General features: G+C 41.4%; 1 protein-coding gene across 4 annotated transcripts in view; it reads right to left on the bottom strand.

Annotated features, from left to right (window-relative positions):
* Nucleotides 1–14,732: 14,732 nt before the first annotated feature.
* LOC124392127 overlaps nucleotides 14,733–19,683 on the bottom strand; it is a 6,348-nt gene continuing 1,397 nt past the window's right edge. For 2 of the 4 annotated variants that reach the window (XR_006927107.1, XM_046858827.1), the window contains exons 4-5: nucleotides 19,378–19,509; nucleotides 18,304–18,583 (exon numbers count right to left, since the gene is read on the bottom strand). Coding sequence is in view for 3 of the 4 variants with exons in the window: in XM_046858827.1 (XP_046714783.1) it covers nucleotides 18,571–18,583; nucleotides 19,378–19,509 (145 nt within the window). In the remaining variant the exon portion in view is untranslated. Of the gene's footprint in view, nucleotides 15,404–18,303; nucleotides 18,584–19,377; nucleotides 19,510–19,683 lie in introns of those variants that run through there. The other 2 variants (XM_046858825.1, XM_046858828.1) reach the window with 2 other exon arrangements.

The following is a 19,683-nucleotide window of genomic DNA, read 5'->3' as shown; positions in this document are numbered from 1 at the left end:
CTTCCCTCACCACATCCATAAACCTCCTCCTTGGTCTTCCTCTTTTCTTCCTTCCTGGTGTCTCCATCCTCAGCATTCTCCTTCCGATATACCCCATGTCCCTCCTCTGCACATGTCCAAACCATCTCAATCACACTTCCCTCACCTTGTCTCCAAAACCTCCTAGATGCGCTGTTCCTCTAATAAACTCATTTCTAATCCTGTCCATCCTCGTCACGTCCAACGAAAACCTCAGCATCTTGAGCTCTGCTACCTCCAGCTTCACCTCCTGTCTTTTACTCAATGCCACTGTCTCTAATCCATACAACATCTCAGGTCTCACCACAGTCCTATAAACTTTCCCTTTCACTCTCACAGATACTCTTCTATCACAAATCACTCCTGCTATCACTCTTCTCCACCCACTCCACCCTGCCTGCACTCTTTTCTTCACTTCTCTAACACACTCTCCATTACTTTGCACTGTTGACCCCAGTTACCTGAACTCCTCCACCTTCTCCACCTCTTCTTCCTGCAACCGCACTCCTCCACTGCCCTCCCTCTTATTCACACACATGTTCTCGTCTTACTTCTACTTACTTTCATTCCTCTTCTCTACCTCCACCTCTCCAGGCTCTTCTCCACCTGCTCCCTACTCTCACCACAAATCACAATATTATCTGCAAATATCAGTCCACAGAGACTCCTGTCTGACCTCGTCCGTCAACCTGTCTATCTCCACTGCAAACAGGAAAGGGCTTAGAGCCGATCCTTGATGCAGTCCAACCTCCACCTTAAATCAGGCTGTCGTTCCTACTGCACACTTCACTGTTGTCACACGGTCCTCATACATGTCCTGCACCACCCTTACATACTTCTCTGCCACACCTGACTTCCTCATACAATACCACAACTCCTCTCTCCACCCTGTCATACGCTTTCTCTAAATTTACAAACACACCCCGAAAATCCTTCTGACCTTCTCTATACCTCTCCATCAACATTTCAAAAGCAAATAAGGCATCTGTGGTGCTGTTCCTCGGCATGAAACCATACTGTTGCTCACAGATGATCACCTCTTCTCTCAGCCTGGCTTCCACTACTCTTTCCCATAACTTCATGGTGTGACTGATCAACTTAATTCTCCTGTAGTTACTGCAGGTCTGCACATCTCCCTTATTCTTAAAAATCAGTACCAGCACACTCCTTCTCCATTCCTCAGGCATCTTCTCACCTTCCAAAATCTTGTTAAACAATCTGGTTAAATACACCACTGCCATCTCTCCTAAACATCTCAACGCTTCTACCGGTATGTCATCTGGTCCAACTGACTTCCCACTCTTCATCCTCTTAATCGCTGCTCTCACTTCCTCCTTACTAATCCTATCCACTTCCTGCTTCACATCTCCACATCATCCAGCCTTCTCTCTCTCTCTCATTTTCCTCATTATTCAGCTGCTTTAAATACTCCCTCCATCTTTTCAACACACACTCCTTACTAGTCAACACATTTCTATCTCCATCCTTTAATTCAATTCAATTCAATTCATTTTTATTTGTATAGCGCTTTTAACAATGAACATTGTCTCAAAGCAGCTTTACACAGATAATGTGGTGATTAAACATAAATATGTTCTGTGTAAGTATGTTTGTCCCTGATGAGCAACTGTTGTAAGGAAAAACTCCCCGAGATGGCATAAGGAAGAAACCTTGAGAGGAACCAGACTCAAGAGGGAACCCATCCTCATCTGGGTTGCACCAAATGTCCATTTGAAGCAGATATACAATGTTGTGGGGTACAGTGATGATGATCAGAAGCAAACTGCACTCCCGAGTCAGTGCAGCAGACCGCCGACACCAACTACAGTCCAATCCGTCCTCAAAGCACCCGTTCTACTCCGGAATTAAGAGACCGTCCCGAGCTGCACAGAAGTGTGAAGATCCAAGGAGGGGAGAGGGGCAGGAACACTGGTCACTGGAGCCTCAGGAGCATGTTTAACTCGACCGAAAGAGAGAGAGAGAGAGAGAGAGAGAGGGTGACGGGAAGAGAAGGATATGGATTATTAAGTGTAACTATTGGTGTATGAAAGTTAATGTCACTGTGCAGTTTGGACTCGCAAGACTCGCTATGGCAGCATAACTAAAAGGGAGAACCAGAAGGTAACACAGACATGAGGGATCTCTGGGATAAGAGACGACCCACCACACCACCGTCAACAAACCTGAGTGAACGTGTGAATGTGAGGGGACGACAGCATACAAATATACCAGTTCACCAAACACTCTATATCCATGTTCCCTCCAGATCTGTGCCTTTACCTAAGAGAAATCTACTGATAAAAGGCTTGACTAAATAAATACGTTTTCAACCTCGACTTGAACACTGAGACTGTGTCTGAGTCCCGAACACTGATTGGAAGGCTGTTCCATAACTGTGGGGCTTTATAAGAGAAAGATCTGCCCCCTGCTGTAGTCTTCATTATTTGAGGAACCAACAGATAGCCAGCACCTTTTGATCTAAGTAGGCGTGGAGGATCATACTGGTACAGAAGTTCACTCAGATACTGCGGTGCGAGACCATTGAGTGCTTTATACGTCAGTAGTAATATTTTATAATCAATGCGAGATTTGATTGGGAGCCAGTGTAGACTGATTAAAACAGGGGTGATGTGGTCATATTTCCTAGATCTAGTGAGGACCCTTGCTGCTGCATTCTGGACTAACTGAAGCTTATTTATGCACTTACCGCACACCCAGACAGTAAAGCGTTACAGTAGTCTAATCTAGAAGTAACAAAAGCATGAACCAGTTTTTCTGCATCCTGTAACGACATCATATTTCTAATCTTAGCAATATTTCTAAGGTGAAAGAAGGCGATTCTGGTGATATTATTCACGTGAGACTCAAAGGAAAGACTCGGGTCAATAATCACACCAAGGTCTTTGACAGCCGTACATGCTGAAACAGAAACACCATCCAGAGATGCTACGTAATCGGAAAGTTTACTTCTAGCTGCATGTGGTCCTAGTAAAAGTACTTCCGTCTTATCTGAGTTGAGCAGAAGAAAGTTATTAAGCATCCACTGTCTAATGTCCTTTACACACTTCTCAACATTGTTAAGCTGATCTCTCATCTGGCTTTGCTGAAATATACAGCTGTGTGTCATCAGCATAGCAATGGAAGCGAATCCCATGTTTATGAATAATTTCACCAAGAGGCAGCATATATAAAGAGAAAAGCAGTGGGCCTAAGACAGATCCTTGAGGAACACCAAACTTTACCTCATAGAGCGTGGAGAACTCACCATTTACATCCACAAACTGATAGCGATCAGTCAAATAAGACCTGAGCCAAGAGAGAGCTGTTCCTTTATTCCTACAACATTCTCAAGTCTAGCAAGCAGTATAGTGTGATCAATGGTGTCAAAAGCTGCACTAAGGTCGAGCAAAACAAGTAAGGAGACAAAACCCTGATCAGAGGCCAATAACAGGTCATTTACCACCTTAACTAGCGCCGTCTCTGTGCTATGATGAGGCCGAAATCCTGACTGATACATTTCAAAATGTTATTCATAAGCAGATGTGAGCATAACTGCTGTGCTACAACCTTTTCTAAAATTTTGGATATAAAGGGGAGATTTGATATCGGTCTGTAGTTGGACAACTGACATGGGTCAAGGTCAGGTTTCTTAATAAGGGGGTGGATAACTGCCAGTTTGAAGGATTTCGGTACATAACCAGTGCTAATGGAAGAGTTAATTATTTTTAAAACAGGTTTGATTACCTCTGGAGCTATCTGTTTAAAGAAACTAGTAGGCAAGGGATCGAGAATACAGGTTGATGATTTTGATGAGGAGATTAATGAAATTAAGTCACTCTCATGAATAGTAGTGAAGCTTTGTAATTGATTGTCTGCTATAATGACACTGCTGTCTACAGGGTTACTTGTAAAATAATTTGGATTTATATTAACCGCCTGGATTTCTTGCCTGATGTTTTCAATTTTATTATTAAAAAAGTTCATGAAATCATTACTACCTATTGATGGTGTGCATGTTAGTGTAGTGCTTTTATTCCCTGTTAATTTTGCTACCGTGCTGAATAAAAATCTAGGATTATGCTTGTTATTTTCTATGAGGGTGGAGAAATATGCTGATCTGGCAGCACTAAGAGATTTTCTATAATTTAGGAGGCTCTCCTTCCATGCTATTTGAAATACTGTTAATTTTGTTTGACGCCATTTACGCTCTAGTTTTCGAGTGGTCTGTTTTAAGGTGCGCGTATGATCATTATACCACTGTGCTAATTTTTCTCCCTGATCATTTTGGTCTTAAGGGAGCTACATCATCTAGAGTGTAACGTAACGTTGTTTCTAGATGTTCAGTGGCCCAGTCGAGCTCTGCGGGGTCTGACGGAGATCTATCTAATATCGTAATATCGGGAAGATAATTAATAAAACGCGCTGCTGTAGCTGACGTGAAAGTACGCTTAACACGGTAACGTGGTGAGGTAGAAATGCGATGACTAAGGCAAATTTTAAACGAGATTAGATAATGGTCTGAAATAGCTTCAGACTGTGGAATTATGACTAAGTTTTTTATTTTTAATCCAAATGTTAACAACAAGTCGAGAGTGTGTCCACCACTATGAGTGGGTCCTATAACATTCTGATTAATTCCGACTGAATCTAGAATGGACACAACTGCTGCTCTTAAGGAGTCTTCCTGATTATCAAAATGAATATTAAAGTCTCCAACAATTAATGCTTTGTCTAAAGAAGTAGCTAGATTTGTAATGAAATCTGCAAATTCTATCAGAAAATCAGAGTAGGGCCCTGGGGTCTATAAATAATAATTAGTGGAATTAACTGACTTGACCTGCTTTCAGACACTGAATATTTTATGTTGGTGTAGAGAACTTCAAATGTTTTACATTTGTGTTTAGTCTTTTGTGTGACGTTTAGATTATTATTATAAATAGCTGCTACTCCGCCTCCTCTGCCATTTAGACGGGGTTGGTGTATGTAACTATACCCAGGAGGACTCGCCTCATTTAATGCTACATATTCATTCGATTTAATCCACGTTTCTGTCAAACACATTATATTAAACTCCTGGTCGGTAATAATTTCGTTTATAGTAAGCGCTTTTGGCGTGAGAGATCTAATATTCAACAATCCTATTTTTAGATCAGAGGTGCTGGCTGTGCGTTCAGTCCTATTTAATTTAATGTTAATCAGGTTACTTAAACAGACTTTCTGATAGTTCCTATATTTTGGTTTTGCTCGGGGACAGACACAGTCTCAATATGGTGGATCCTGGTGGCGACTCTGTGCAGCTAGCAGACGGTCGGTTTAGCCTGTCTGTCTGCTCCTGGCCTTGGCTCTAGACAGTCACTTGTTAACTAGTGCTGTTCTGAGACTATGACCTATACTACAAGAAATGAGAGCAGCACCTTCCCGGGTGGGATGGACACCGTCCCGCCCTAACAGGCCAGCCTTGCCCTCAAAAATGCTCCAATTATTAATGAAGCCCACATTGTTTTTGGAGCACCACTCGGACATCCAGCAGTTCAGCGACCATAACCTGCTGTAGGCTACATCGCCACGTCGCATTCTTTATTGCTCTAACTTGCAGCATATCCTTCCCAGCACAGTTTCTCTGCCTGGCCAATCGGTATTAATCCTTTTCTCCTTCCTTAGTGTCCAACTTCACATACAGATCCTCATCTGCCTTTTACTTGGCTTTCACCACATCCCTCTTCACCTGCTGCTGCATCTCCTTGTTCTCTTGCCTACTTTTCTTATCTCTCTTTTGATCCCAATTCTGTTTTGCCAACCTCTTTCTCCTTATGCTCTCATGCACTTATTTATTCCACCACCACGTCTCTGTCTTCCTTTCTATTTCCAGATGTCACACCAAGCACCTTTCTAGCTGTTTCTCTTAATACTTCTTCACTAGTTGCCCAATTATCCAGCACCTCTTCACCAGCTCCTGTCTGACTTCTTCCCTGAACCTCACACTACAGTCTTCCTCCTTCTGTTTCCACCATTTTATTCTTTTTCAGTCCTCACTCTTCTCCTCTTTTCTTCACCTTCAAAGCCATCCTACAGACCACCATCCAATGCTGTCTAGCTACACTGTCCCCTGCCAACACCTTACAGTCTCCAATCACCTTCAGGTTGCATCTCCTACATAGAACAAAGTCCACCTTCTCCTTTTCCTGCTGTCTTTGTAGACGTCTTCCTCCTCTCTTTCTCCTCCTTCAGCCAACAGTAGCCCACTTTCCACGGTACCCTGTTGGCTAATGATACCTGTGGCGGTCTTTGGTAACCCGGCCTCGACCAATCCGGTATGAAATTTTGATTTGTGATCTGCATATTTGATTTGGCACGTAGTTCCAGGTTTGGTGAGCAGGAGCGTGAAAGAGGAACAATGCTCGCACTGTCGCACCAGTGTTTGTTCACCATTAGACACACTCCACCTCCTCTTGACTTTCCCGAATCCAGTGTTCTGTCCATGCGGTAAACCGAGAAAAACTCGGCCGGCTGGATGGCGTGGTCCGTACCGCTGGGTTCAGCCATGTCTCGGTGAAGCAGAGAAGGTTGCAGTCCCGAATGTCTCTCTGGAACTTGACCCTTGCCCTGAGGTCGTCGAGCTTGTTCTCCAGTGACTGGACGTTGGCTAACAGGATACTAGGTAAGGGAGCGCGGTGTGCACGTGCCCTCAGCCTGTTCCTGACGCCGCTCGCTTCTCGTGGCTGGGACGCCCTTTGTTCTCCCTCAGGATCTCTCTCGGCCAGCATGGGTCCGGGTTTAAAAGCGGCGAAAGGTGAGTGTATTGTACACCAATAGATATAAGAGTGTCTCTGTCATATCTAATGGTGTCCATCTTGTGTAGATGGAAATAAAAGACTAAAATAACTGTGGGGCTTTATAAGAGAAAGATCTGCCCCCTGCTGTAGTCTTCATTATTTGAGGAACCAACAGATAGCCAGCACCTTTTGATCTAAGTAGGCGTGGAGGATCATACTGGTACAGAAGTTCACTCAGATACTGCGGTGCGAGACCATTGAGTGCTTTATACGTCAGTAGTAATATTTTATAATCAATGCGAGATTTGATTGGGAGCCAGTGTAGACTGATTAAAACAGGGGTGATGTGGTCATATTTCCTAGATCTAGTGAGGACCCTTGCTGCTGCATTCTGGATTAACTGAAGCTTATTGATGCACTTACTCGCACACCCAGACAGTAAAGCGTTACAGTAGTCTAATCTAGAAGTAACAAAAGCATGAACTAGTTTTTCTGCATCCTGTAACGACATCATATTTCTAATCTTAGCAATATTTCTAAGGTGAAAGAAGGCGATTCTGGTGATATTATTCACGTGAGACTCAAAGGAAAGACTCGGGTCAATAATCACACCAAGGTCTTTGACAGCCGTACATGCTGAAACAGAAACACCATCCAGAGATGCTACGTAATCGGAAAGTTTACTTCTAGCTGCATGTGGTCCTAGTAAAAGTACTTCCGTCTTATCTGAGTTGAGCAGAAGAAAGTTATTAAGCATCCACTGTCTAATGTCCTTTACACACTTCTCAACATTGTTAAGCTGATCTCTCATCTGGCTTTGCTGAAATATACAGCTGTGTGTCATCAGCATAGCAATGGAAGCGAATCCCATGTTTATGAATAATTTCACCAAGAGGCAGCATATATAAAGAGAAAAGCAGTGGGCCTAAGACAGATCCTTGAGGAACACCAAACTTTACCTCATAGAGCGTGGAGAACTCACCATTTACATCCACAAACTGATAGCGATCAGTCAAATAAGACCTGAGCCAAGAGAGAGCTGTTCCTTTATTCCTACAACATTCTCAAGTCTAGCAAGCAGTATAGTGTGATCAATGGTGTCAAAAGCTGCACTAAGGTCGAGCAAAACAAGTAAGGAGACAAAACCCTGATCAGAGGCCAATAACAGGTCATTTACCACCTTAACTAGCGCCGTCTCTGTGCTATGATGAGGCCGAAATCCTGACTGATACATTTCAAAATGTTATTCATAAGCAGATGTGAGCAGAACTGCTGTGCTACAACCTTTTCTAAAATTTTGGATATAAAGGGGAGATTTGATATCGGTCTGTAGTTGGACAACTGACATGGGTCAAGGTCAGGTTTCTTAATAAGGGGGTGGATAACTGCCAGTTTGAAGGATTTCGGTACATAACCAGTGCTAATGGAAGAGTTAATTATTTTTAAAACAGGTTTGATTACCTCTGGAGCTATCTGTTTAAAGAAACTAGTAGGCAAGGGATCGAGAATACAGGTTGATGATTTTGATGAGGAGATTAATGAAATTAAGTCACTCTCATGAATAGTAGTGAAGCTTTGTAATTGATTGTCTGCTATAATGACACTGCTGTCTACAGGGTTACTTGTAAAATAATTTGGATTTATATTAACCGTCTGGATTTCTTGCCTGATGTTTTCAATTTTATTATTAAAAAAGTTCATGAAATCATTACTACCTATTGATGGTGTGCATGTTAGTGTAGTGCTTTTATTCCTGTTAATTTTGCTACCGTGCTGAATAAAAATCTAGGATTATGCTTGTTATTTTCTATGAGGGTGGAGAAATATGCTGATCTGGCAGCACTAAGAGATTTTCTATAATTTAGGAGGCTCTCCTTCCATGCTATTTGAAATACTGTTAATTTTGTTTGACGCCATTTACGCTCTAGTTTTCGAGTGGTCTGTTTTAAGGTGCGCGATGATCATTATACCACTGTGCTAATTTTTCTCCCTGATCATTTTGGTCTTAAGGGAGCTACATCATCTAGAGTGTAACGAACGTTGTTTCTAGATGTTCAGTGGCCCAGTCGAGCTCTGCGGGTCTGACGGAGATCTATCTAATATCGTAATATCGGAAGATAATTAATAAACGCTGCTGTAGCTGACGTGAAAGTACGCTTAACACGGTAACGTGGTGAGGTAGAAATGCGATGACTAAGGCAAATTTTAAACGAGATTAGATAATGGTCTGAAATAGCTTCAGACTGTGGAATTATGACTAAGTTTTTTATTTTTAATCCAAATGTTAACAACAAGTCGAGAGTGTGTCCACCACTATGAGTGGGTCCTATAACATTCTGATTAATTCCGACTGAATCTAGAATGGACACAACTGCTGCTCTTAAGGAGTCTTCCTGATTATCAAAATGAATATTAAAGTCTCCAACAATTAATGCTTTGTCTAAAGAAGTAGCTAGATTTGTAATGAAATCTGCAAATTCTATCAGAAAATCAGAGTAGGGCCCTGGGGTCTATAAATAATAATTAGTGGAATTAACTGACTTGACCTGCTTTCAGACACTGAATATTTTATGTTGGTGTAGAGAACTTCAAATGTTTTACATTTGTGTTTAGTCTTTTGTGTGACGTTTAGATTATTATTATAAATAGCTGCTACTCCGCCTCCTCTGCCATTTAGACGGGGTTGGTGTATGTAACTATACCCAGGAGGACTCGCCTCATTTAATGCTACATATTCATTCGATTTAATCCACGTTTCTGTCAAACACATTATATTAAACTCCTGGTCGGTAATAATTTCGTTTATAGTAAGCGCTTTTGGCGTGAGAGATCTAATATTCAACAATCCTATTTTTAGATCAGAGGTGCTGGCTGTGCGTTCAGTCCTATTTAATTTAATGTTAATCAGGTTACTTAAACAGACTTTCTGATAGTTCCTATATTTTGGTTTTGCTCGGGGGACAGACACAGTCTCAATATGGTGGATCCTGGTGGCGACTCTGTGCAGCTAGCAGACGGTCGGTTTAGCCTGTCTGTCTGCTCCTGGCCTTGGCTCTAGACAGTCACTTGTTAACTAGTGCTGTTCTGAGACTATGACCTATACTACAAGAAATGAGAGCAGCACCTTCCGGTGGGATGGACACCGTCCGCCCTAACAGGCCAGCCTTGCCCTCAAAAATGCTCCAATTATTAATGAAGCCCACATTGTTTTTGGAGCACCACTCGGACATCCAGCAGTTCAGCGACCATAACCTGCTGTAGGCTACATCGCCACGTCGCATTCTTTATTGCTCTAACTTGCAGCATATCCTTTCCAGCACAGTTTCTCTGCCTGGCCAATCGGTCTTAATCCTTTTCTCCTTCCTTAGTGTCCAACTTCACATACAGATCCTCATCTGCCTTTTACTTGGCTTTCACCACATCCCTCTTCACCTGCTGCTGCATCTCCTTGTTCTCTTGCCTACTTTTCTTATCTCTTTTGATCCCAATTCTGTTTTGCCAACCTCTTTCTCCTTATGCTCTCATGCACTTATTTATTCCACCACCACGTCTCTGTCTTCCTTTCTATTTCCAGATGTCACACCAAGCACCTTTCTAGCTGTTTCTCTTAATACTTCTTCACTAGTTGCCCAATTATCCAGCACCTCTTCACCAGCTCCTGTCTGACCTCTTCCCTGAACCTCACACTACAGTCTTCCTCCTTCTGTTTCCACCATTTTATTCTTTTTTCAGTCCTCACTCTTCTCCTCTTTTTCTTCACCTTCAAAGCCATCCTACAGACCACCATCCAATGCTGTCTAGCTACACTGTCCCCTGCCAACACCTTACAGTCTCCAATCACCTTCAGGTTGCATCTCCTACATAGAACAAAGTCCACCTTCTCCTTTTCCTGCTGTCTTTGTAGACGTCTTCCTCCTCTCTTTCTCCTCCTTCAGCCAACAGTAGCCCACTTTCCACCGGTACCCTGTTGGCTAATGATACCTGTGGCGGTCTTTGGTAACCCGGGCCTCGACCAATCCGGTATGAAATTTTGATTTGTGATCTGCATATTTGATTTGGCACGTATTACGCTGGATTCCCTTTCTAACGCAACCCTCCCCATTTATCCGGGCTTGGGACCGGCACTAAGAGTGCACTGGCTTGTGCAACCCTACCAAAAATAATTAAAATCTAATTTTATTTGTCACATACACATACATACAGGGTACCACATGCAGTGAAATGCTTATTACGACGGTCTGGCATGAGGGAATAGGATGGGGAGAAAAATAATACAAAGAAAAAGAAGTCAGATAAATAAAGTTTTAAACTATATAAAATAAAATATAAGAATATATAAGGATATAAAGATATGTGTGATAGATATATATATAATGGCTGGGTTTATTGGTCACTTTCTAAATAATACAAATCTAACACATCCCCTAATAGTTATATAAATGTAACACAAGTGGAGTTATACACTGACTTCACTGTTCTTTGCCCTTGTGTATTTATAAATTCTTGGCTTTGTTATGCCAATTAGATCATCACCACTGTGAGGAGCTCAGGAGATCACACCACTAGTTTTATAGAACATCGGAAGGTGAAACTAATAAATTAGCCACAACAAATTAATCAGTGCATCTCATTTTTTTCTACACTCTCACAAATCTCAGACTCAATCCTCTCGATTACAAATCACTGTTTTCACGCTAATACCTCCAGATCTTATTTAACATCCTGCTACATCATTTATAACCTAAAATTTTAATCCCTTTATATTTTTTTAGCGATGCAAACTTTAATGCCGATGCACGTCGCTGAATCTCACCATCCCTAATATATACAAATATATAATACCCTAACAATAGACTGAATCATACTGTAAAACACAACACACTCTATTACACTATTATTTAATTACTTCTACAGTGACTAACTGCTGATTATTTATTAATATTTTAATATGTATTCAATACTATTATAATTCAATGTTTAAAAATAAACATAAATTGTCTTAGTGTAGCTTTTACTTGAACTGAAACAGAGCCCTGTGAAGGACTGGGAATATTTAAAGTAGAGTTACTTTAATAAAATGCACTTATTCTGTTATCTACCTGTAAAAGCCACATGGTGAAGCTTATAACAATACAATTATTTGTCAAATCAAATGTTGTTTGCACATTTTACTGCTTATTTGTGTTTGTTTTGTTTTAAATCTTTATTTTTTTCATATTTGATTCACAGATAAATGACTTTGTATCCAATTAAACTCATTAAACAGTGCAGTGAAATCGTCACTAGGTTCAGATGTAACCCTAGTTCCCCGAGGCAATACAAATGTCCTGAACAGGCCAGAAGTAACTATCGGGGCATTCAGCAGAAAAATCCTGTCCCGGTCACGAATTTCTGGCAGGGTGAGCCACAGATGCCTTTCTGTGGCTACTAAGGCTGACATGGAGCGACCGCGCCATTTCCTTGGCGGCTCTAAGGGTTAGGTCAGCAGGTGATGTAACTCCTTGATGTCGTCAGCCCCAGAGTTAAAGCCCTTGTCCAACTCTCGCAGCAGATTTGCCTGGTATGCCTGCAACACACCCATAGTGTGGAGGCAGCCCGTGGCTTGACCTGCTGCTGCGTAAGCCCTGCCTACTAAGGCTTAAGTGGCTCTCAACAGCTTCTTATTCAACAAAGGGGCCTTCAGCGATGCACACCTGGGAAAAGATAGCCAGCTAGCATCTCTTCAACCCTGGGCATCTCTGGGCAGAGGCTGTGCCACAGGACGCAGGAAACTCTTATCCAGCTTGCTTCCGTTTCTCGTCGGGCCAAGCTATCTGTAGCTTAGCAAGAGCATGCTCCACTACTAAACAAACAACACAAAGCTCATTTGTTTGTACCCTGTAATAAGACGGGGCAAGGATGGACACACATGCGAAAGTTTGTTAGCTTTTTAGCCATGCTGCACAGATTCACACACAAAGCGCTTACCTGAACAACAGAAGCTGATGTCGCTCCCATCGCGCTCCCATTTTGTAGCTTCCTGGTTTGCCATCACACGCCAATGATGTCACAACTGCCTTTTGGCCAGATATTACATGTGATTCAGAGCGTGAACAATGCAAGGTGTCCCCAAAGCATTTTCGACTCAGCTCAAGTTCCTGAAAGCAAAATGCTAGATGCTGCATAATCGGAAAGTTTACTTTTAGCTGCATGTGGTCTTAGTAAAAGTATTTCCGTCTTATCTGAGTTAAGCAGAAGGAAGGTATCAAGCATCCACTGTCTTATGTCTTTTACACACTCCTCAACATTTTCAAGATGATCTCTCTCATCTGGCTTTGCTGAAATATACAGCTGTGTATCATCAGCATAGCAATGGAAGCTAATACCGTGTTTATGTATAATTTCACCCAGAGGCAGAAGATATAAAGTGAAAAGCAATGGGCCTAAGACAAATCCTTGTGGAACACCAAACTTTACCTCTCAGAGTGTGGAGAACTCACCATTTACATCAACAAACTGATCCCGATCAGTCAGATAAGACCTGAGCCAGGAGAGAGCTGTTCCCTTTATTCCAACAACATTCTCCAGTCCAGCAAGCAGGAGATGATGATCAATGGTGTGAAAGGCTGCACTGAGGTCGAGCAAAACAAGTAAAGAGACAAAACCCTGATCAGAGGCTAATAAGAGGAAAAAGCACTGTTCCAGAAAAAATAGACGGAAGGTGGAAAATACAGGGGGGAAAAAATCATAATTTGAGATTATTTAGGAGGAAAAATTAGATAAAAAACTCTAAAGTTAGAAAACTGTAAAATTTAGAGACATTACTGCAGATGAGTTTAATGTACTGTGTTTAATTTTGTAATTCTATTTCTAAGATAAGAACATTTGATGTTACATTATGCAGGAAAAAAGTTGCCTGGTACCTCTAGGTTGGACTATTGTTGTCTAGAGATTCTAGTTAGTGAATAAACTTTAATAAATGACTCCAGAATGCAGCAAATGTCTTTATGAGGTCTAGAAGATATGACATCACCACTGTCTGCTGCTGAATCTGCCTCCACATGGACAGTCATAAGTACTTGAGATTGTTGTGGAGGTTGAACTCAAGAATCATGAAGTTGGATTTGAACTTGAATTGAATAATTACAAGCTACAATTACCATGAACTGTTTTACACTCAAGTGTCCATCAGTGAACATTTGGAAAACTGAACAATGACAGAACTATAATTAATGGATTTTCGGTGTTACACAGATGAAGATGGGTTGCTTTTGCTTTTTTTAAAGTCTAGTCCATTTCACTGAGTTTTTTTTTTTTTTGACACTGTAACCAATGGCTTGCTCACTAGAAATACTTTTACAGGGACAAATGCATTGTAATTAAAGTCTTGTTTTTCACTACATAGTTTCTTTGTATTTTCTACTTATTCAGATTTTTATATTTCTTTTCTTTCTTCATTCAATCTAAAACAAAACCTTGACTTGACGTTTTTACCCCTTGTCACCACTAGATGCTGCTCATGTTCCTTCTCTCTCTCTCTCTCTCTCTCTCTCTCTCTCTCTCTCTCTCTCTCTCTCTCTCTCTTCTTTTTTTTCGCCACATTGACTATTTGAAGCGACTTTTTTCATTTGTTCTCTGTTTCTCTGCTAGTTTTCTGTTGCTACTTTGTACACGAATGGTTGCTGTTTGTTTGTTACTTTACCTCAGTTTGCTCTCCGTTTTATTCTCTTTTTTTTTATTTTTATTCTCTTTTTAATTTTTTTCATTTAATTGTTTCCCATCATATCTGCAATAAATTTATCATCATCTGTAAAACTGTCTCTGAGTCTCCACACGTTGGTTCACGGTGATTTCCGCGGTGCGGCGCTACAGAGTCTCTCAGTCTCGGTTCGAGTCCCGATTCTGATACTTAAATATATCAATCAACATCCTCAGAGTTTTTAATACAAAGAAAAAGAGTCTTGAGCTGATTTATTCAATACAAACTTATTACAAACATTAGTTACACATTTCATTTCTGTCACAAACATTTGGTTTATTTGTAAATATTTCTATATTAAACATCATTAATCAGCTCAATAAAACAGGAACAAATAAACAACACATTTCCACACCAGTAGGGGTCGCTCTAACACTAACAAAAATCTAATAGCATATTTAAACTTTGTAATAAATCCATATGCTGATGTTACTTAATGATATTAAACAACTGCATGTTTTTTCTCTTTTTCTGTAGGAAATGAATCTGCACTCTGCCACTTTTACACACAAAACAGAAGCTGTTTAGAGAAACACATCAGATTTGGACAGAATGTTGTTCCCAGAAATCAGACATTTACCTGCCTGCCATGACCTGCTCCTGATTATAGATCTGTAGCAATATCAGGAAAATATTTATCATTTTATTATGTCTAATTGTGTAAAGTCCATATTTGCTCTCAATCAGCAAATCAGTACAATTTACACATTTTAATATTGTCTGAGCAACAAAACAGTGTAAAAGTTCATTTCATTTTAAATGTGAATCTGATTATATGAGAATAAACCAGATAAACATACTGAGATCAAAGCAGAAAATAAATGAATAAAGGAGGAGAGGAGAGGAGGAGTTGTGGGTCATCAGCATTTGGCAACTAAAAAACAAGTTGTGTAAATAATGTTAATTAAAAAATACAATCCAAACAGTTTATTTAATCTTAATAATAAAAAACAAATATAGAGGTTTCATGTGTTCTCATACACCATACACCAGTTCTCATACACCAGCTGCTCTGTCTTCTGCCTATGCTTTCTCTCATTCACCAAGAGAAATTGGCAGAGGTGGTGGTACAGGTCTACTTTTATCACGGAGATGGTGTTTCACACCTCTCCCTTTGTCTCATTTAACCATCTCTTCTTTTGAATTTCATGCAGTTTCAGTTACCTCTCCAATCAACCTTTTCATCATTGTCATCTACCGCCCTCCTGGTCCCCTTGGGGACTTCCTAGAAGAGATGGACACGCTCCTCAGTACTTTTCCCTCTGACAGAACCCCTCTGACAGTTCTTGGTGACTTCAACCTCCCATCCGACAAACTTCAGTCATCTTGCCTCTTGCCTTTTCTGAATACCTTCTCCTTGACATTTAACAGCTGCCCTCCAACACACAAGGGAGGAAATGTCCTGGACCTGGTTTTCACCGTCCTACTCCAGCTACAGACATGACTGCCACTCCACTTCCAATCTCTGATCATCACCTGGTTTCCTTTTTAATCACTCTTCCTATTCAACCTAAAAATAATTTACATGTCTCTCTTATCCGTCCTAACCTTCACTCTATCTCTCCCTCCTCTGTAACTTCATGTACTCTTTCATCTCTTCCTGACCCGTCTCCTTTTCCTTTCTACCCTTAGACGTTGCTACGGACTCCTTCCTCTCATCTCTTTCCTTAACCATGGACCTCCTTTGTCCCTTGACTACAAGACCCAAGAAGACTTCTTGTCCCACACCGTGGCTGTCAGAAGTTTTGCGCAGTAATCGACGAGAACTCCGATCTGCAGAGAGGAAGTGGAAAAAATCACAGCTTGATGTAGACCTCTCATCTTACCGTGCACTCCTGACCAAATTTTCTTTGAGGTGACTTCTGCCAAAACTGCCTTCTACAAGGAAAAGCTTGAGGCCTCTGCACAAGATCCTCGTAAGCTTCACAACATCTTCTCTTCTCTACTAAACCCCTGCTGCACCTGCTCCATCCTCCTGACTGCTAATGACTTTGCCTCCTTCTATGATGAGAAGATTAGGAAAATCTGCCAGACCTTCACTTCCTCTCCAACAATGATTACACAACACAGCCAACAATCCACTACGTCTCTGTCAAGCTTCTCAACCTTAACAGAAGATGAGATACTGCAAGTCATCCGATCCTGCAATCCCACCACCTGTCCTCTGGATCCAATCCCTTCAACTACGCTCCAGACCATCACGCAAGATCTCCTGCCCTTCATCTCCACAATCATCAATAGGTCATTAACATCTGGCTATGTACCAACTACCTTCAAGCAAGCAAGGGTCATTCCTATCTTGAAGAAACCGGCTCTGGATCCATCAGACATCAACAACTACAGACCGGTATCACTCCTTTCCTTTCTTTCTAAGTCTCTGGAATGCACTGTTTTTAACCAACTGTCTGTCTATCTCTCACAGAACAACCTCCACGATCCGAACCAGTCTGGGTTCAAAGCGCACATTCCACAGAGACGGCCCTATTGGCTGTTTCTGAGAAACTACATGCTGCTCGGTCAGCCAAGCTATCATCTGTACTTATCTTTCTGGACCTTTCAGCAGCATTTGACACAGTCAACCACAAGACACTTTTGTCAACCCTCAAGAGCCTTGGTATCTGCGGAACAGCATGGGAATGGTTTGCTTCCTACCTGGAAGGTCGCTCATACCAGGTAACATGGAGGGGATCCACATCTGCCCCATGCAGACTCACCACTGGTGTCCCACAAGGCTCGGTACTTGGTCCCTCCTTTTCTCCTCTATACCCACTCCATTGGTGAAGTCATATCCTCACATGGGTTTTCTTATCACTGCTATGCAGATGACACTCAACTCATCTTTTCTTTCCTCCATCAGATACCACAGCTTCCGCCGGATCTCAGCATGCTTGTCAGACATATCTTTATGGATGAGGGCTCACCAACTTAAACTCAACCCCAGCAAAACAGAACTGCTGGTCATCCCAGGTGATTCATCTCCAGGTCAAGATCTACAAATAACACTTCATGACTCTCTGCTCTCCCTTCAGCCACTGCTCGTAACCTTGGGGTAACTATGGACAATGAACTGTCTTTTTTCCCACATGTCGCTAATGTTGCTCGTTCTTGTCGATTTCTTCTCTATAATATCCGAAGGATTCGACCATTTCTGTCCATACAGGCTGCCCAGTTGCTTGTTCAGTCTCTTGTCATTTCAAGACTGGACTACTGCAACTCTCTGCTGGCAGGTCTTCCCCTGAACGCTATTCGTCCACTGCAAATGATCCAAAACGCAGCTGCACGACTTGTGTTCAATCAGCCCAAGTTTTCCCACACCACCCCACTGCTGCGCTCCCTTCACTGGCTTCCAGTAGCTGCACGTATCAGATTCAAAACACTGATGCTTGCCTACAAGGCCAAAAATGGACCAGCACCATCTTACCTCAGTGACCTCATCACATCTCGCACTGCACCACGCTGTCTGAGATCCTCCAGCACTGCTCGACTGGTACCACCTTCTCTCAGAATGAGAGGTAAGTACAATTCAAGGCTCTTCTCTGTTCTGGCACCGAGGTGGTGGAATGAACTTCCCCTAGATGTCCGTACAGCAGAGTCCCTGATTATCTTTAAGCGACGACTGAAGACCTACCTCTTCCTGAAATACCTAAATTAGCACCTTCCAAGTTTGTAGAATTCGAGTTATATTTATATTGAGTTTGTATTCTTGCGTACCAGTGTAGATTTATTCACTACTAGAGATTTAAAGCACGTTTGTACGTCGCTCTGGATAAGGGCGTCTGCTAAATGCCGCAAATGTAAATGTAAATGTATGTGTAAACTCCAATTCAATAACCTCATTAAAGCTTTAATTGGGTCCCCTGGTGGTCTCGTGGTTAGGATGCGGCGCTCTCACCGCTGCGGCCCGGGTTCAATCACGGTCAGGGAACCACTCTCAGTGCCGGTCCCAAGCCCGGATAAATTGGGGAGGGTTGTGTTAGGAAGGGCATCCAGTGTAAAACCATGTGCCAAATCAAGTGTGCGAAGGCTCCGCTGTGGCGCCCCCTAACAGAAGAAGCTGAAAGAAAGTTTTTTTTTTTTATTAAAGCTTTAATTTCTAGCAGCTACATAAACTAAAAAGTATATATTAATTACCATGTTTTAAACATTTTTCCATTTATATACTGTATGTACAAAAGTAAGTACACCCCTCACCCATTTTAGGATAAACCTCCAATGGACAATATTATAGAACTGAAACTTGGTTATATTTTAGAGTAGTTAATGTGCAGCTTGTATACAGTACAGATTTACTGTCCTCTGAAAATAACTTAACATTCAGCCATTATTGTCTTAATAACAACAAAAGTGAGTCCACCCTCAGTGATAACAGCTGTACATGGTGTAAAAATGCAAAGCCGCATGTCCTATTCATCATGTTCATGTTTTTCTCTGCTTGACAGAACCATACAAATGTGTGTATCTTGTATTAGAGCAGTTAAAATGTGATGCTTTGAGTCCAATTCTCTCATACTGACCACTGGTGGTTTAACATGGACCTCATGGTGAAGAGTCTCTGAGGATTTGAGTATTAGAAATGTTTAATTGTAAATTAAATTTAAAATTGTAAGAATTGTAAAACAGTTACAGTTATAATAAAGTGATTGCTGAAATGTGAGGGGTGTACTCACTTTTGTGAGGTTCTGTATAACATGCATAGATAGATAGATAGATAGATAGATAGATAGATAGATAGATAGATAGATAGATAGATAGATAGATAGACAGATAGATAGATAGATAGACAGACAGACAGACAGACAGACAGACAGACAGACAGACAGATAGATAGATAGATAGATATTTGTGCACCTTGTGCTTGTCAGTGTCTCTGCAGCTGTGAGGTAACAGTTAGGAATCAGTCCTGCAGTCTGACTTGATGTTCGTAGCAGATGCAGTGGACATTCTTTTGTACTGAACAGTGGTATAATAAATGTTTTCAGCCTGCAGAGAGATTCAGGTGATGAATCAGCACTAAACTTTTTACTTCTGTAACCATTTCTTCAGTTGTTTATTATTTTACTAGACGTGTGCACATAGACTGGGATTTTACTTCCAGATGTAAAAGTCTTCTCACAAATAAAAAATAAATAAAAACAAAATAAAAACTTTTTTATT

This window comes from Silurus meridionalis, chromosome 10 (assembly GCF_014805685.1).
Source record: "Silurus meridionalis isolate SWU-2019-XX chromosome 10, ASM1480568v1, whole genome shotgun sequence".
In the NCBI taxonomy this organism is placed as follows: domain Eukaryota; kingdom Metazoa; phylum Chordata; class Actinopteri; order Siluriformes; family Siluridae; genus Silurus; species Silurus meridionalis.
This window is presented reverse-complemented; position numbering and strand designations above follow the sequence as displayed.